The sequence below is a fragment of the Perca fluviatilis genome, chromosome 16 (assembly GCF_010015445.1).
Source record: "Perca fluviatilis chromosome 16, GENO_Pfluv_1.0, whole genome shotgun sequence".
Lineage (NCBI taxonomy): Eukaryota > Metazoa > Chordata > Actinopteri > Perciformes > Percidae > Perca > Perca fluviatilis.
In genome coordinates this window covers 23,679,576-23,696,721 of record NC_053127.1, presented here as the reverse complement: position 1 = coordinate 23,696,721, position 17,146 = coordinate 23,679,576, and the positions used below count along the sequence as shown (strand labels likewise).

The following is a 17,146-nucleotide window of genomic DNA, read 5'->3' as shown; positions in this document are numbered from 1 at the left end:
TTCCAGTCTTCAACTGTCCAATTTTGGTGAGCTTGTGCAAATTGTAGCCTCATTTTCCTATTTTTAGTGGAGATGAGTGGTAGCCGGTGGGGTCTTCTGCTGGTGTAGCCCATCCGCCTCAAGGTTGTGCGTGTTGTGGCTTCACAAATGCTTTGCTGCATACCTCGGTTGTAACGAGTGGTTATTTGAGTCAAAGTTGATCTTCTATCAGCTGGAGTCAGTCGGCCCATTCTCCTCTGACCTCTGGCATCAGCAAGGCATTTTCGCCCAGAGGACTGTTGCATACTGGATGTTTTTACTTTTACAGACCATTCTTTGCAATCCCTAGAAATGGTTGTGCGTGAGAATCCCAGTAACTGAGCAGATTGTGAAATACTCAGACCAGCCCGTCTGGCACCAACAACCATGCCACGCTCAAAGTTGCTTAGATCACCTTTCTTTCCCATTCTGACATTCAGGTTGGAGTTCAGGAGATTATCTGGACCACACCCCTAAATGCATTGAAGCAGCTGCCATGTGATTGGTTGATTTAGATAATTTAATTAATGTGAAATTTAACAGGTGTTCCTAATAATCCTTTAGTTGAGTATATAATAATAATAATAATAATAATAATTCATAGGATTTGGTTGACGGGTAATCTTTCTCTTTGTGTGTAGTTTTATAGTTACTTTTGTTTTAACACTTCATACATCAAATGCAAAAACCTGCTAATGTGTTTTGACTAGAGGACTACTTTATTTTTTATGTTCTCAGTCACATTTGTCTACACATAATTTTAATTTGTGGAACTGAGGGGTGGGGGTGGGATACAGCGATGAATACACACCACATACACATACACACGCTCCAGAAAAGTAAAATATTGCTACAAATGTCAATTACCAGAGTTTTAAATTAAAATGTGTTTATATTGTACTTTGTTGAAGTAGTTTCTTGAAAATGTAGTAAATATTTGTTTTGTGAATATGATTTTTGTTTTTGCTTTGCATAGACGTCAACACGTGTAGGTATTGTTGTCTTTGCTAATCAGCGCCATGATTCTTGCCTTTGGGGGCCAACAGTAGGCGATGCCAGTATGTAGTGATTAACCAGCTGATAGACTGAAGAGCATCATAACGTGAGTTATGCATTTTCTTTAGGTTCTTCTTCTCTTTAGAGAGGGCTGTTAAGGTTTTTTTTTTTTTTTTCAGTTTTATACACTGTTATGCTGTCAGATTTTGTTTTTGGTTTGTGTTTATGGAGAGTTGTTCTTATCATGAAACCCTTTTGTAAAAATATTATATGAATGTTTGTTATGAAACCAAAACATGACTCAGGATTCACGAGCCAAATTTGTCATTTCTTATGGTCAAGCTATTGTCTAGGGCCCTGTTTGCCCTCTCAAGGCATTAAATCCATTTGAGGAACTTATGACTCTTAAATATTCTTCCCCTTCTGGATCATTCACTATTGGGCCCAGATAAATGACATCTCCTCATTTTGTTTAAAACCAGAACAATTCAGGTTTCCTTTTGTCACTGAATATATTTCAGCAGTGACTCTAAACCATTTAACATTGGTACAAAAATAATTGCAGTGACAACAAAAAGTTTTAAGTGTGCAACGGTCCTCTTCCTCCCTCTGCTGTGCAAAAGTATGCTCACAAGAGTCAGTAGCCAGTCAGGCTTCACTTCCACCCCAGATTACAGATGAGTGATAAACACGTCCCTGTGCTGGTAATTGGATTAACTCTCGAGTAACACTATCATCTTTGGCTGTGGTTGACTAAAAATTGACATTCGTTCCAAGATTGCTCCATGGAAAATGTATTTGGTCATCCTTTGAATGTAACTTAGTATTCCTTGGGTGAGTCTGAAACCACTAACAATCTGATTGACATGTTACATTACATGTTCAAAGGGGAAAGAACACTTTACAGAAGACAAAGTTACAAAAAAAGTTTTAGTAAACAGACTTCTTTAAAGAGAACTGAATGGAAAAAGTAGTTCAAATAATCTGTATACGTTTCATTTGCAGCTCCTTGTTTTTCCCTCTGCTGTGAACTTCCTCCAGCTCCTCTGGGGAAACGATGACAGCTGCTGCCTGTTCAGTAACAGCTACCTTAATTGTACCATGGCACTGTTTCCAATGGGGAGACTGGAGTTAATTCCAGTTTGAACAAAGAAACCGTTTGGTTTGGGCCCAGCCAAGCATGAAACACTTTGAACTGGCTACGTTTTAATTGGCCCTTCCCCATGGGGAATGGAAGTGTGTTTTTGAGTTGTGGGTGCTGATTCAATGCAGTCAGCCGGTAGCACATGATAGCGGCACACCAAAGGGCTCAGTTGTGCAATCTACTGATATCTTTCACCTTCATCTCTGAAGCTCAAAATAGCTGGCAAAAATATAATTTATGCTTCCAGAGAATGTGGTTGTGTTTTCACTTTAGGATCACTGCTTAAAATTGTGCTGATTTTCATCAGGAATGGAAAACCTCACGGTAAGCAGAATCTTATTCAGACGTGGTTTTTAGAACTTGTCATTTAGTAGATCTGAGTTTAAAAAAAATGTTTTAACGAGGCTGAATTTAAAGCTACTGTTCTCCAGGTATCCTTTGGACAGCTTTATTTTATTACATAGTTATATATTAATGAGTTTTCCTTTTATTGCATAAAATGTGTCTCCAGTCATACACTTATTAGAATGTGCCACGCTTTTTATTTTTTGTACAGCTTTTTAATTTTCTCACAAAACATTTACATTTTGTCCAATATCCTCTTATGAAATCAAATTGGAAGATACATTTTCCCCCTGGAATCTGACCATTCATTTCATAAAAAATGTGTGAATAGACATTTAATGCAACTGCTGTTGACTGTCCCATCCTGTCCCCTTAGCCAGAGCAATGGCGCGAGATTATGAACAGGAAGATGCGGTTCCCTCCGGAGCTCATTGGTGCCATTCAGGAGGGGAACATAGAGATGCTGTTTGGACTGTTGAAGACCGGTGATGGCATCATCCGCCAGCTGGATGAGTCTGAGGATCGCCAGTGGAGGGATGCCCTCAACCTGTCAATCCGTCTGGGCAACGAAAGTTGCATGGACGTCCTCCTCCACGGGGTCAAGTTTGACTTCCGGCAGATTCACGAGGCCCTGCTCGTCGCTGTAGACACCAACCAGGCCAGAGTGGTGAAGCGCCTGCTGGACCGCCTGGACCAGGAGAAAGGCAACAAGATGGACGTGCGCTCCTTCTCTCAGGCCATCTTTGACCACTCTATTGACAACTCCCAGTTTGCCCCTGGTGTGACACCTCTGACCTTAGCCTGCCAGAAAGACCTGTATGATATAGTCAACATGCTCACCCAAAAAGGTCACGTCATCCCATGGCCACATAAGATATCCTGTGCCTGTCTGGAGTGTAGTAACGGCCGGCAGTATGACCTGCTCAAGTTCTCCTTGTCTCGTATCAACACCTACCGTGGCATCGCCAGCCGCGCCTACCTGTCCATCACCTCCGACGATGCCATGCTCAGAGCTTTCGGTCTCAGCAGAGAGCTCCGCAAGCTCTCACAAAAAGAGCCAGAGTTCAAGGTCTGGTGAGATTCGTGCATATCCCTACTTACTGTTCATGCCGGCTGTGTTGTCATTTGACTCTGGTGTGGTTCCTCTCTTCCTGCAGCCTCAGTACCTGGGCCTGGAGGAGGTTTGTCAGGAGTTTGCCGTTGAGTTGCTGGGCATGTGTCGCAACCAGAGCGAGGTGACCACCATCCTGAACAGCTGTGGAAACGAGAGCCAGGACTCCTTAGAGCAGCAGGCCTTTGAGGAGGGAATCCCCAACCTGTCACGTCTGCGGCTTGCTGTCAATTACAACCAGAAGCAGGTAGCCAGATGCAGAAACTACTGTCAGTCAAAGATAAGTAAAAAGGAAAATAAATTTACTTAATCCATATTTGTTTGTTTTTGCGCAGTTTGTGGCCCACCCAATCTGCCAACAGGTGCTGTCTTCTATCTGGTGTGGGAACCTCTCCGGCTGGAGAGGCAGCAGGATGGCCTTTAAGCTGTTTGTCACAGTAGGGATCTTTCTCACCATGCCTCTCCTCTGCCTCGTCTACTGGACCGCGCCCAAGTCAAAGGTGACATCGCATGAAAATGTCACAAAGACTGCAATGAGAGACATTCTGTTAAGAAAATTGGATGAGCACACTGATGTTCCTTGGCCCTGACAGGTGTCTTTTGTGTTTTCACCAGGTAGGAAAGATACTAAAGATTCCTGTGATCAAGTTTCTCCTCCACTCAGCCTCCTATCTCTGGTTTCTCATCACGTTGCTCGGAGAATCAATAACAATGGAGTTGTATCGAGACAAATTTGCTTCCCGGCAGCAGGACATCCTGCACAGCTCCTTCCACATGGTGTGGGTGGTCGGTGAGTTCCCTCCCTCTCTATTCTGACTCTCTTCTATAATGTGCAAATAGAAAACTCAAGGTTTATACTATGCTGTCTCATGTAGGATTCTTCTGGTATGAGTGTAAGGAAGTGTGGATCGAGGGGCTGCGGAGTTACTTCCGGGACTGGTGGAACTGCTTGGACGTGATGGTGCTCAGCATGTACCTGGCGTCCTTTGCGTTACGTGTGCTTATCGTGCTCAAAGGTTACTTCCTCTGCTATGATCATAACCGCACAGAGGAGTGTATCTACTTCACTCAGACTGGTGAGAAAAATTATGTCCGATCTTTCAGCCAAATAGTTGTTTGAGGTCTCCAAAGTTCACATATGCTGAAGTGGTCTCTTTGACTGTGTGAAACTGTCCTGCAGTGCGCGAGGACTGGCATATCGAGGACCCCCAGCTGATTGCGGAGGTGCTGTTTGCAGTGACCAGTTTGTTGAGCTTCACACGGCTGGCGTACATACTGCCAGCACATGAGTCTCTGGGAACTCTGCAGATCTCCATAGGGAAGATGATTGATGATATGATGCGGTAAGAGCACTTTTCATTTGTCCTCCTGTATTATATCTGCATATTTGTATATTGATCATCGCCTGGGAGGGAATTCAGAGCCGATGACAATTGTTCTATTTTTTTCTTTTCTTTTTTTAGATTTATGTTTATATTGATGATCATTGGAACGGCCTTCCTCTGTGGCATCAACAATGTATATGTTCCTTATGTCATCTCTCCACATCTTGGCAGGTATGAATATGCAATCTTTAGCTTCCTAAATACTGTTGTTTCAGCGCAGCGGTTTTCAGTCCCAATCCTGCTGCAGTGGTTAGAAAGGTGAACAAAATAACACAAGGTTGCTTGTTTAAATTTATACAAACATAAGCTTAAGCTTATTCAACGCTTTGGTACAGTTTGACAACCAAAAGAGCACTGACAGTATTTTTTACTCTAAAATGTCCTGCTCAGTTCTTTAAAAAAAGGGATTTATATAAAAAATGTTTGTTATGTTTTAATACATTTTTCTTTTTATTTCAGCTGATACATCATTAGTAGCTTTTTGTATTTGTCAAATATATACAGTATCTCACCATATCTAGAGATTGGCATGGTTTTATGTCGATTAGGCCCTAATAGCTGGTTTGATTTGCATTGAGAGATGTTCTTATGGAAAGTACCCCATGCCAATCTCTAGGAATGGTGAACGGTATGTGATGATGTGGGGCTATTTTAATTCCAAAGGCCAAGAGAACTTTATCAGGATGCATAGTATCCTGGATCCATGAAATAACTGGCCTTTAAAAATAAACATCTGCCTGCCTCTAAGGGAATTTAACATAGGGGTGTACTTACTTTTGTTGCCAGCGCTTTAGACATTAATGGCTGTGTGTTGAGTTATTTTGAGGGGACTGCACATTTACACTGTTATACAAGCTGTACACTTAATACTTTACATTGTAGCAAAGTGTAATTTCTTCAGTGTTGTCCCATTAAAAGATATAATGAAATATTTACTTAAATGTGAGGGGTGTACTCACTTTTGTGAGATACTGTATATATCAATATCCAGTATTGTTTGTGGTATACATCATGCAGGGTTTGTCCCTAAACCAGATTTTAAAAAATGGCGGATATAGAAATAACAAGGAAGTTAAAAAGAATTTAAAGAACATCTTTCTATTTTCCTGCTGTTTATACTTCTTGTTTTTGAGACTTTTAATTAGGCTTTTCCCCAGACAGCAAATACATGTAATCTTACTTATTCGAATGATGTGCACAAAATGAATCTTAACAACAAGCTCTCTACACTTTGAAATACAACTGTGAAAACTGTGAGAATCACCCACACAAATCTTAAATATAGAATACCCGCACAGAAAATAACATCTTAAAACCAGAGTTTGAGATGACAGTTTCTGTAGTGAACATCATTCTTTTTCTCCCCAGGCTGCTGAAAATAAGAATATACAGTTGCATTGTAAGTCAGACAAAGAAAGGTATGAAACACTCTCATTGTGTACTCTGCAGGTTTAATGAGACGTTCCGCTTCTTATTCTGGACCATGTTTGGCATGGCCAACCAGGAGTACGTGGACATGCCACAGTATGTGGTGGCAGAGTTTGTAGGAAGGGTTCTGTATGGCATCTTCACACTCATCATCGTCATCGTCCTGCTCAACATGCTCATTGCCATGATCACCAACTCCTTTCAGAAAATTGAGGTAAAGAGATTTTTTTTATGTCACTACTGCAATAAAAGCAAAAACGAAAGACTGGCACTGACGTCTAAACATTTTTAATTTCAGGATGATGCAGATGTTGAGTGGAAATTTGCCAGGTCGAAGCTGTACCTCAGTTACTTCAGAGAAGGCCTCACCATGCCTGTGCCCTTCAACATCATCCCCTCACCCAAAGCTGTCTTTTACATCTTAAGGTGAGCTCTAAAACCCATTTAACCTGCAAAGACCCCTCATTGTGTATCTATATCTTTATTTTTTTTTTTATTTTAAATTCTGTTCCAGGGGTATCTTTAGACGAATCTGCTGCTGCTGCACTTGTAATTCTGAGGACAAATATCCCCCAATAGACTCTATGGTAAGTGTGTGTTTAATGCTCATGTGGAGGAGTTAGTGTGACTGTAGTAAAAAAAAAAAAATCTACATATTCTTTGCTAAAACTGTTTACTGAAATGTGTGATATTGGATATGTGTTTTAAGACCAATGATAAGGTATGTGAAGACGGCCAGTTACCTTACCGGCAGCAGGTGATCAAAGCTCTGGTGCAACGCTACATTGAGTCAGCTTGCAGGGAGTTCGAGGAAACCAAGAGGAAAGGTAAACATGACTTTGAAACAACTCTGTCAGGGGCTTATGGTCAGACAGCAATGCATTCTGAAGTCCTGATGGCTTACAAACCTGGCCTGTTGCTTGTTGCCCCTTTTCTCTTCCATATTTCTAGTCTTTCCATCAAAAGACTAATTAATAAAAAATTATAAATTAAAATAATAAATTATATCAATATTATGTTTTACGAGTGGTCTGGAGTAATGTTATATTCTATTTACAATTTGTGAAATTATTATAACTCAACTCAAATTCTGAAATCTTATTTTATCCTACATTTTCATGGTGGATATCATTTTTATATCATTATAGACTTTCTAATTTCAAAATGCTCTTTTTCCAAAATCTGTTTTTATTTCATAATGTCAGTTTTCATGTCAGTGGTGTTGTTACCGCCCCCTCACCTTTCAGCCAATCCCAATCATCCCTACCGCTTATATGAAAGAATATTAGCACCTTAGCTAGAGCAACAACAGTGCCAAAGTTATTCTGCTGCTGCTGTAAATATCCACAGTACACAGACACAGTAACTAAACCTCTTTAGCTGTTAAGCCTTAGATTAACAAGGTTGCTTATGCTACCTAACCAAGCCTGCTAACTAGTGAGGCTATGGCTTGTGAGCTATATTACTCAACATCAAAGTGAAGCTAGTGTTAGCTGTGTTAGCACCCTTTGACTAGAGCAACCACAGAAAAGGACTTTATTCTTGCTCTTCACAAATGTGTCATTTTTTTTTTTTGGTGGCAGGAACTAAGAAATAAAAGACAGGAATACATTTTAATTTTATAATTTCACATTTTTCAGTTTTACATAATGTATTCATGTGATTATTTATTTTATAATGATTTATTGAATCCATAATAATCCCCCTTTTGAGAAGTTTGAAATCACTGACTTGGCTTTCATATGTTTAAGATTCAAAAGAATAAATAAGGCATTGTAATGTTGATCTGCAAAATAAGTTAAACTAAACTAAAAAAACTAAAACAAAGTTAATATAATTATTTGTAGCGCTGTCCAACCCTAGTGTGTGTCTCCTGTAATTATGGCATTTAACACTTTCTAAAGTATAAGGTGGTTTTCCTATGAAAAGTGTTCAATTCAAACCCCCAGCCTTTAAAAATGAAATAACATTATTTTATATATATATATACATATAATACATATATATATTACATTTATTGTGTTGTGATTGGAGTATTCTCTTCCCTCAGATATCGGTAATCGGATCACTGTGCTGACCAAAACAGTCTGCAAGATGCACGGTGATATGAAAGTGGTCCAGCAGCTTCTGATGGCTGATGGACACCCTGCAAATGGCGCATTGACCAATGATGGCTCCTCCTTTCTGGGAAAATACATCACTGGTGCCAAGAACAATTTCATAGGTTTTAACAGCAGAGATGACAAAAATGAATCACTTCAAGTGACATTGCCCCATAAAGAGGAAGGGGAAGATAAAGAACAATCAGATACAAAACAGGAGTCAGACGCACTGCAGAATCAGGTGGGCGAAGAGGGATCACAGCAGGTAACCGACTGTGATGTAGTGAAAATGGAGGAGGGCAGAGCTAAAACAGAACCAGGAGATAAGAAGGAAACTGAGAAAAAAGAGCAGGTGGAAGCAGACACAATGGAAAACACTGATAGTGAAGTGAAAGAGGAGGTGGTGGCAGGGACAGGTTTTAATCATGTGAAAGAAAAAGCCGAGGCCACACAGGATGAGGCAGAAAAAAGAAGGGAAGAAGAGCTACTCACAGGGGCTAAGGTGGGTGAAAAACACACAGAGACGCAAAAAGGCAGAAAGGACGCAAAATGGATAAAGGGTAGAAATTTTGAGCATAATGTAGCAGAGAAGTCGGGTGTCATGAAACCTGTAGCTAACAAAATGATTCCCTCGCCAACAGGCAGCAGCAGCTCTCAGGACACAGGCTTTGGTTCCCAAGAGGGAGATGGGTCGTTTGACGGGACACTAGTGAGACCGTAACCCTAGTGCTGTCCCATTTAAAGGACCACACTTTTTCAGGGCTTTGGCTTTTTGGTAACCTTCTTCAATATCTGATAAGAGGGAAAAGTTCCACATCTTGGAAAATATAGTCTTGCACATAACCACCTGTAAAACAGCAAATATTTAGGGTTTTTGTTTAAACAAACAAGGCAACTATAAAGGTGCTGGTAGGTGGGTTTTTCTTACCGTTGAACAGAGCCATTTTAGCTGTTCCCCTCTTTTAATTTGTGCCTAGCAAAGCTAATTCACTGCTATCTTCAGCTTCATATTTACTGCAAAGACATGAATGGTATCAACCGTCTCATCTAGCTTTACGCTGGAATGCAAACAATGGTATTTCCTAAAAATGTTAAACGATTCCTTTAATCCTAATGACTGACTCTGTAAGAAACTTTTCATGTAGTGAAACCAATCATTGTGCAAAAACCTGTCGGCTTCTGGCTAATTCTGCTCCCATTCTGTGTGAAATAAGGACAATTTTGTGTTTCTGACACAGAAATCCTCGAGAGGAAGAGAGATATTCATCTTTCTGCTTAAAAGTTCATTAAAATAATTCATTTTTGGCCAATGTTTTATTTTCTTCCCAATCCTCTAAAAATGTCGGATTTAGGCATTCAAATAAAATCATACAACCATAGATCTATTACAAATAGTTTTCTGATTTTTTTTAAATATATGTTCTCATAATTACTGAGATAACAATAATGTTGCCAGTTAAAATGGCTAATGGATTTAACTGAAAAAAGGCAGTGTACACCTTAAATTCAGCATGTAGTACTACACCTGTACAACTTGATATGCATAAATGGCAGTAAAATAGGGTTACAGTGCCTTACAACTAGTAAACACAATTAGCACACTGAAAGTAGTGACTACTTAAAACGACAAAATATTGGGGGGGATTTTATTGAAGAAGAAGATCCTCAGGGGGGGAATTACATTTTTTCACTCTGTTGGAGTTACACATTACACACAGGCCCAGAAATACACACACATGCACCAACAGGAACTATACATGCATTAATGGAGAGTTGAGTTGTGCTGCTGCTTCGTGCTGGGTGTCCCTCTACTCACTGCCATTTTCAAACTTCACTAATAGCAAAGAGCCTGTGTTAGCCGTCCTGATTTCTCTTAACATTCAAGTATGAGAAGAAAGTAGCTTTGTGTTAAATTAACATTTTGCACAATAGATAATTTGCAACACAATTAAAACATTTGAAATCACATTTATTTCTGTGTCTCTGTATTTCATGACCATGACCATAGTGTAGGGGGACATCATAATCATAACTCAGGGCTGACTGAGGTTATGAATTAGTGTTGCTTTAGCATTTCTTTTCAGTAGGCAGCAGACCAACACCCTGCCACAGTGCGGCAGTGCAGGTCTCAGCTTGCTTTACACATACTGCTCCCTTGAGGTCGCATGCATAAACACACCAGTTCATTAATTCATCACCTGCAGCATCTCCTGTCCCAAGACACAGCCCATACAGACTTCCTTTGGAAAAACACCTTGGCGTGTAACCCTTGTTAGTGTTGCATGATTGATGGCTTCACCATTTTCATTTTGGGCGTAAGCCTGTTCTGATCTGCCTGCTTTACCGTAGATAATTAAAACACTTTGTCATCCGACACCAAAGCGCCCAACATTTATCACCAAGAAATTGAATTCATGTTTTACGAGCGTGTCGTATCACAAGCCACTCATAATCCCCACCCTGTTAGAGCATCCAGTGGCAGAAATGCCTGTCCCTGGCTCTCATTTCCTCATAAACAAGACATTCAGAACAGCATGCTGACTACTTACCTTTTCTTATTTTGCTTTATTGTCCTTGCCACAATAAAGGCAGGTCTAAATATGTATAATAACAAGGTATAGATATGCTCAGGTTTTGATGTACAATGAAAACTTCACATATTCATGACAATAGTTTAATAAATGACACTTAAATTAAGACAATACAAATGTAATTTTCCACATCTAAAATGCAAACATGAAATTCATTAATATGACCCACATATAAAACTGTATTGATAAAAAAAAATAATTGTACCCTATTTATTCTATACAAACATGCATACAACACACAATTCATGAGGATAATCTAGTAAATAATTAAAAACAGCAAATGTGTGACTTGAAGACAGCGGCATATGTAAAACCCTTGTTACAACATCATATACAAATAGAAAGAACTGGGTGTTCCCAAAAATACATTTTTAATGAGTTAGCTGGTGGGTAAGGTGAACAGTGTTTATCTGAGTGAAACACACTTCACTTAGGAACCACACATCAGACACTCATCTTTGTTCGCTAAGGAACACACCATGGCAGCAGTGTTGCGCTCTTTTGTCTCCTCTTCGTCGCTCTTGGTTGACTGGGCCTCCTTTAATTTCTCCTTGTTGAGGGTGAACTGAATGGGATTGGCAGCAGGCTTCGTCCGCAGGTAGTACATGCCGGTTTTCAGGCCCTGTAGAGAAAAGACGACATTGAGACGTTGTTTCATGGCACTATGAAGCTGCATGAATTAAGTTCCTTCATTCCTGACTTACCAACTTCCAACCATAGAAGTGCATGCTGGTCAGTTTTCCATAATTTGGCTCGGCAATATGGATGTTTAGGGACTGGCTCTGGTCAATGTAGGCACCACGATCTGCTGCCATCTTAAGGACAGTCTTCTGGGAGATTTCCCACACAGTTTTATACAGCTGCTTCAGATCATCAGGGATCTCTTCAATATCCTGCACATAAGTCAGACATTGATCATCAAAACATAAGAGACAGATTATAGTAACATTTAGAGCCATTAATTTAGTAAGTGTGACCCTTTACCTGGATGGACCCATTCTGGGCAATCAGCTGGTTCTTAATTCCGTCACTCCACAGTCCTCTTTCTGTGAGGTCCTTCAGCAGGTGAGGGTTCACAATCTGTGGGAGAGGCAGAAAAGACACTTAGCCACCTTTCCCTCTATGGACACGTGACTTTGGAGACGCAAAGCAGCGAATGCATTCAGTTCTGACCTGAAACTCTCCCGAGAGCACTCTGCGGGTGTAGATGTTGCTGGTGTAAGCCTCAATGGACTCGTTGTTGCCCAGTATCTGTGCGGTGGAAGCTGTGGGCATGGGGGCCAAGAGCAGACTGTTCCTCACACCATGCCTGAGCACACAACGGAGGAAGCAGGGATGATCTACAATCTCCACATACAGTAGATATCAGATGAGAAATACCAACAAGTAAGACGTTCAGGAAGATTTACTTGGCAATTTTCGCCTTCAACGTTTTCCAGTCGCAGAGATCTGTCGGGGTTTTATCCCACATGTCATACTGAAGGATCTGGAAAACAAAATAAGTTAGGATCTGAGCCCAAACTGCTAAAAATGTATCCCGGGTTGGATTTGAGACATTGTGAAAACTACTCACTCCCTTGCTGACAGGAGATCCAGCATAGGTTTCGTAAGGGCCGAGCTCCGCTGCCAGCTCACAGCTGGCCTCCAGGGCAGCGTAGTAGATGGTCTCAAAGATCTGAATGTTGAGCAACTGGGCTTCTGGGCTTTCAAACGGATAACGCATGAGGATGAAGGCATCAGCCAAACCCTGCACACCGATTCCAATCGGCCTGTGACGCTTGTTAGACCTTTCAGCCTGTAAAGCAGGACAGAGGAGCCATTTGTTAACACAGAGCACATGAGATCTGGCTGCAAGGTTGATAGAGAAGCAACACTAGACTAGAAAGCATACCTCAATCACTGGGTAGTAGTTGATGTCAATAATTTTGTTCAGGTTCTTGACAATGACTTTGGTGACAGATGCAAGCTTTTTGAAGTCAAAAGTTCTTTCTGGGGTGACATACATGTTGAGGGCAATGGATGCCAGGTTACACACTGCAACCTGAGAAAGAGAAAACCAAATGAGCATTAACCAAATAATGTAATGGCTAATTTGAATATTGCAGGAACAACAATACTTGCTGCCTCTCACCTCATCCTTGCTTGTGTACTCTACAATCTCCGTGCACAGATTGCTTGATTTGATGGTGCCCAGATTCTGCTGGTTGCTCTTCCTGTTGCAGGCGTCCTTGTAGAGCATGTATGGTGTACCGGTTTCGGTCTGCGACTCAATGATGGCGTACCACACCTGCTGAGCCTTCACCACACGCTTAGCCCTGCCCTCCTTCTCATAACTGAGGACAAACCGGATACATGGGACAGGTAAGCACTGAGAAATGAGCCGTTTGTTAAGAACAGCGTTTGGTGTGCTGGCCTTACCGAGTGTAGAGCTCCTCAAACTCCTCCCCCCAACACTCGTCTAACCCAGGACAGTCACTGGGACACATTAGAGACCAGTCCTAAAAGAGCAGGATAGGAACAATAAGCATTTGCCCTGTGTAGATCAAGATTTAGCAGGAGCCTCAAACCCATAATAAAACATTATAGTCAGGAAGGTGATTCCCTCAGATATTCACCTGATTGCTTTCCACTCGTTTCATAAACAGGTCTGGGATCCACATGGCGAAGAACAGGTCTCTGGCCCTCTGCTCCTCTTTACCGGTGTTCTTCTTCAACTCTAAGAAGTCAAACACATCAAAATGCCACGGCTCCAGGTACACAGCAAAGGCCCCGGGTCGCTGAAACAGAATTAAAAACTTACTAACAGAGGTGTCTCTGGAGCAACAATGTCAAGCTCCGTTATACAGTAGTGTGTATTGCAAATCTTTACCTTGTTACCACCCTGGTCAACATAACGTGCAGTGTTGTTGTACACTCGAAGCATAGGAACCAGCCCATTGGAATTTCCATTAGTCTGGAAAACAAGAACCAATTTAAGTTAAAACACAAATGAATAAAATAAAGCCCCTCTATATCGGTTTGATTTGAATCCCTGTGGTGTGCATTTGACCCACCCCAGCAATATAGCTGCCTGTTGCTCTGATGCAGCCAATTGCCAATCCAATTCCTCCAGCTGATTTGGAGATGAGGGCACACTGCTTCAGTGTGTCATAAATACCATTGATGCTGTCATCTTTCATGGATAGCAAGAAACAACTGCAAAAACAAACAAATTAGATTTAGGGGGGGGGGTCAAAAAAAGCATCAGAGATTTGGTCAACTTTGCTCCAAGTCCTTACCTAGACAGCTGTGGCCGGTTGGTGCCAGCATTGAACAGAGTAGGTGAGGCATGGGTGAACCACTTCTCTGACAGCAAGTTGTAAGTCTCAATGGCTGCATCAATGTCTCCTTTATGAATCCCAACAGCCACTCTCATTAGCATGTGCTGGGGCCTCTCAGCAACTACAGAAAAGAAAAGATGAATTAGCAATTAAACAATTAAAAATATCCAAACAATCTACTACAGTAAGTCTCTGCACCCTTGAACATGCTTCTCAAAAAGCTATAGGAAGGAAAGTCAATTCTCACCTTTGCCGTTAATCTTCAACAAATACGACCGCTCGAGAGTCTATTGGAGCCAAAGGGACAAATTAGATTGTAATCCAAGCATCTGCTTGAGATGTTGAATGTCAAATTAAATGAAACATTACCTTAAAGCCAAAGAAATTGTAAGAGAAGTCTCTGTCGTAAATGATGGCTGAGTTGAGGCGCTGCAAAAGATAGAGGATATTATGTATAAAAAAAAAAAAAAATTACAGTGACATCAAATTTGAAAACGAACAAAATTCATCCTCCAATGTGACCTACACCCTTGTTTTCACGTATAATGGCGAGCGTCTCCTTGGAGATCATAGGAGAGTGACGTTTATTTAACGGGTTCACGTAGTTGTACAGGTCTTCCATCACATCTACAAAAGCACAGAGGAAAGAAAGTGTAGATCAGTACCGATAATTAACACTTTAACAATGTAAAATCAATTATGTCAGGGTTTCCCATAAAGACTCCACCAACATCCTAAAAAAGTATACATTTTAAGTAAATGTATAGTGCATTAAATTCTTATTTATAAAACATTTATTACCTACACAAAAATCACACAAATCTTGCAATATAGCAGTGTATTTTTTTGTGGTAACTTAAAACTTGTACTCACCACTGAATACTTTCTTGGACTCTTTGTGTAGATTAGACACCGCAATTCGTGCAGCTAGGAGTGCATAGTCAGGGTGTTTGGTGGTGAGGGTGGCAGCAGTCTCTGCTGCCAGAGTGTCCAGCTCCACAGTGGTGACTCCACTGTACAGACCCTGGATCACCTTCATTGTAATCTGAGCCTGCAGGAACAGAGATGAAGGTTACATGGTAGAATATCACTGAATTGGAGTCAACAGTGTCACCTTTACATTACTTGGCGTTTTTTTTTTAATGCTGAAACTGATAGGCAACTGTATAGCGGTTTGAACTTACAGGGTCCACAAAGTCAGAGTTGAGTCCATAGCAAAGCTTCTGGATGCGAGATGTGATTTTATCAAAACTAACACCCTCCTGGCGTCCATCTGTAATTCAAAAAACATTATTAGTTCTCAATAATTATTTGGTCAATTTCTGAGGTACATTTTAGGATAGTTGATAGATATATCTGCAGTGGTAAAAACTCACGAAATACAGTCCCAGTTACTGTACATAGCTGTTAATTGGATTCCCTCTACAGATCAATTAACTCAGATGATGCGCGCGCTGAACACCTGTCTAACAGGTTATTAACACTTGCTACTTCGCGCCAATACCACAGATGCCAAAACTGATAATATATTGACCCTCTCCTTACTCGGTCCTTACGTTAGTTTGTCAACGCCTTTACTTTGTCAATCACCAAGGGAAAAATTTTAAACATTAAAGGTTAGAGAGCAAAATCGGGTCAACGAACGTCAGTCAATTTAAAGGCTCGACTGTATCGCATCTGTTTAAAAATGATGTTCAACGTTATCAAAATAAAGACGAAACAGGCAACAAAAATGCAAACTGAAAAAAAAAACCGAGTAGCTTTTGTCCTTTCACAACTCCAGTCTTTGTTTGGTGGCTCGACGGAAACACACCACAGAAAGAAAGAAATACATTTTAACATGACTGAAACTGAGCTGAAGACTAAAGTGCGGTGTCTCTGTGGAGCATTTATCACAGCTTAGATACATTTTAAAAGTTTTTCAGAACCTTCACGTCCCATTGCATTTGACAGTATTTTTACAGCCAGAAAGTTAAAGTTCTACTATCGATCACGTTACCTCGCTTAATGACATGCATGTTGGCAACAAAGCAGCTGGTTTCCTCAGACAGAAGTTGTTGATGTTCTCGTATCAGCTTCGAAACAAGTAAAATGACTGTAGTACGAGTTGGTATAACAGGTTATTACACTTTGTGAGAACAATCGGCTGACACAGTTGAATCTCAAACTGAGCGCGCCAACAACCCACTAGCCAGTTACAATGCATTGTGTCATCCTCTCAGCCAATCAGAGAAGAATCCATCAGACTTTTAAACCAATCACGAACCAGTGAAGTCATCTTCCGGTCGCTGTATTCCGGTCGAATCTGGCGCGATGTTTTGATGGATGTATTATGGTATTAAGAGAACATTTTACATATTTGGGATGTAATTATCCTTCCATACTAAAGCAGCAGGATTGCTTCATATGTTGTGTGTTCAGTTGCAATATAAAAATCTTCAAAAACCACATATGAATGTCGCTTAAACGACGTGCGACTTAATTGTATGCATTTCCTTACATGAAAATATTTCTGTAATATTCTGCAATATAAGCATATTGCAAGACAATACATCGTGTATAAAATTCCATGACTGTATTAAAAAGACAATATTGTTGTGACATTCATTAGTAGATTCGTCTTAGTGATATTCATATTTCGCATTTCATTTTGACTGACTGATAAGTTTGACCCACTTACAAGCATATTCAATTTGATAAATGAAT

The 17,146-nt window shown here is 40.6% G+C and overlaps 2 protein-coding genes across 3 annotated transcripts; one reads left to right on the top strand and one right to left on the bottom strand.

Moving 5' to 3' along the window:
• Positions 1-495: 495 nt before the first annotated feature.
• LOC120544653 (short transient receptor potential channel 2-like) lies at positions 496-10,497 on the top strand. 2 transcript variants are annotated; one of them, XM_039778555.1, is made up of 14 exons: positions 496-2,482; positions 2,880-3,572; positions 3,661-3,861; positions 3,950-4,114; positions 4,230-4,404; positions 4,490-4,690; positions 4,795-4,957; positions 5,078-5,170; positions 6,449-6,641; positions 6,726-6,853; positions 6,942-7,014; positions 7,137-7,254; positions 8,478-9,031; positions 9,171-10,497. In XM_039778555.1, the coding sequence occupies exons 1-14, from the start codon at positions 2,468-2,470 to the stop codon at positions 9,237-9,239; spliced, it is 2,841 nt and encodes a 946-aa protein (XP_039634489.1). In that variant the 5' UTR covers positions 496-2,467; the 3' UTR covers positions 9,240-10,497. The 2 variants fall into 2 exon arrangements, with proteins under 2 accessions (XP_039634489.1, XP_039634488.1); XM_039778554.1 differs by having other exon boundaries at positions 8,478-10,497.
• Positions 10,498-11,189: 692 nt separating this feature from the next.
• On the bottom strand, positions 11,190-16,635 carry LOC120544654 (ribonucleoside-diphosphate reductase large subunit-like). The gene is made up of 19 exons (XM_039778556.1): positions 16,440-16,635; positions 15,625-15,713; positions 15,314-15,491; positions 14,967-15,067; positions 14,810-14,869; positions 14,688-14,727; positions 14,399-14,561; positions 14,174-14,315; positions 13,990-14,073; positions 13,736-13,897; positions 13,539-13,618; positions 13,252-13,453; positions 13,012-13,161; positions 12,694-12,915; positions 12,530-12,606; positions 12,294-12,429; positions 12,105-12,200; positions 11,825-12,013; positions 11,190-11,742 (listed from the first exon to the last, which is right to left on the bottom strand). The coding sequence occupies exons 1-19, from the start codon at positions 16,456-16,458 to the stop codon at positions 11,551-11,553; spliced, it is 2,382 nt and encodes a 793-aa protein (XP_039634490.1). The 5' UTR covers positions 16,459-16,635; the 3' UTR covers positions 11,190-11,550.
• Positions 16,636-17,146: the final 511 nt, after the last annotated feature.

Bases quoted from the DNA above. Each gene is read 5' to 3' on its own strand.
- LOC120544653 (XM_039778554.1), top strand. The intron at 4,958-5,077 runs GTAAGAGCACTT...TTCTTTTTTTAG, and splicing joins ATGATTGATGATATGATGCG to ATTTATGTTTATATTGATGA. The intron at 6,854-6,941 runs GTGAGCTCTAAA...ATTCTGTTCCAG, and splicing joins GCTGTCTTTTACATCTTAAG to GGGTATCTTTAGACGAATCT.
- LOC120544654 (XM_039778556.1), bottom strand. The intron at 12,916-13,011 runs GTATGCTTTCTA...CCTGCTTTACAG, and splicing joins ACTACTACCCAGTGATTGAG to GCTGAAAGGTCTAACAAGCG. The intron at 11,743-11,824 runs GTAAGTCAGGAA...TTTTCTCTACAG, and splicing joins ACTTCTATGGTTGGAAGTTG to GGCCTGAAAACCGGCATGTA.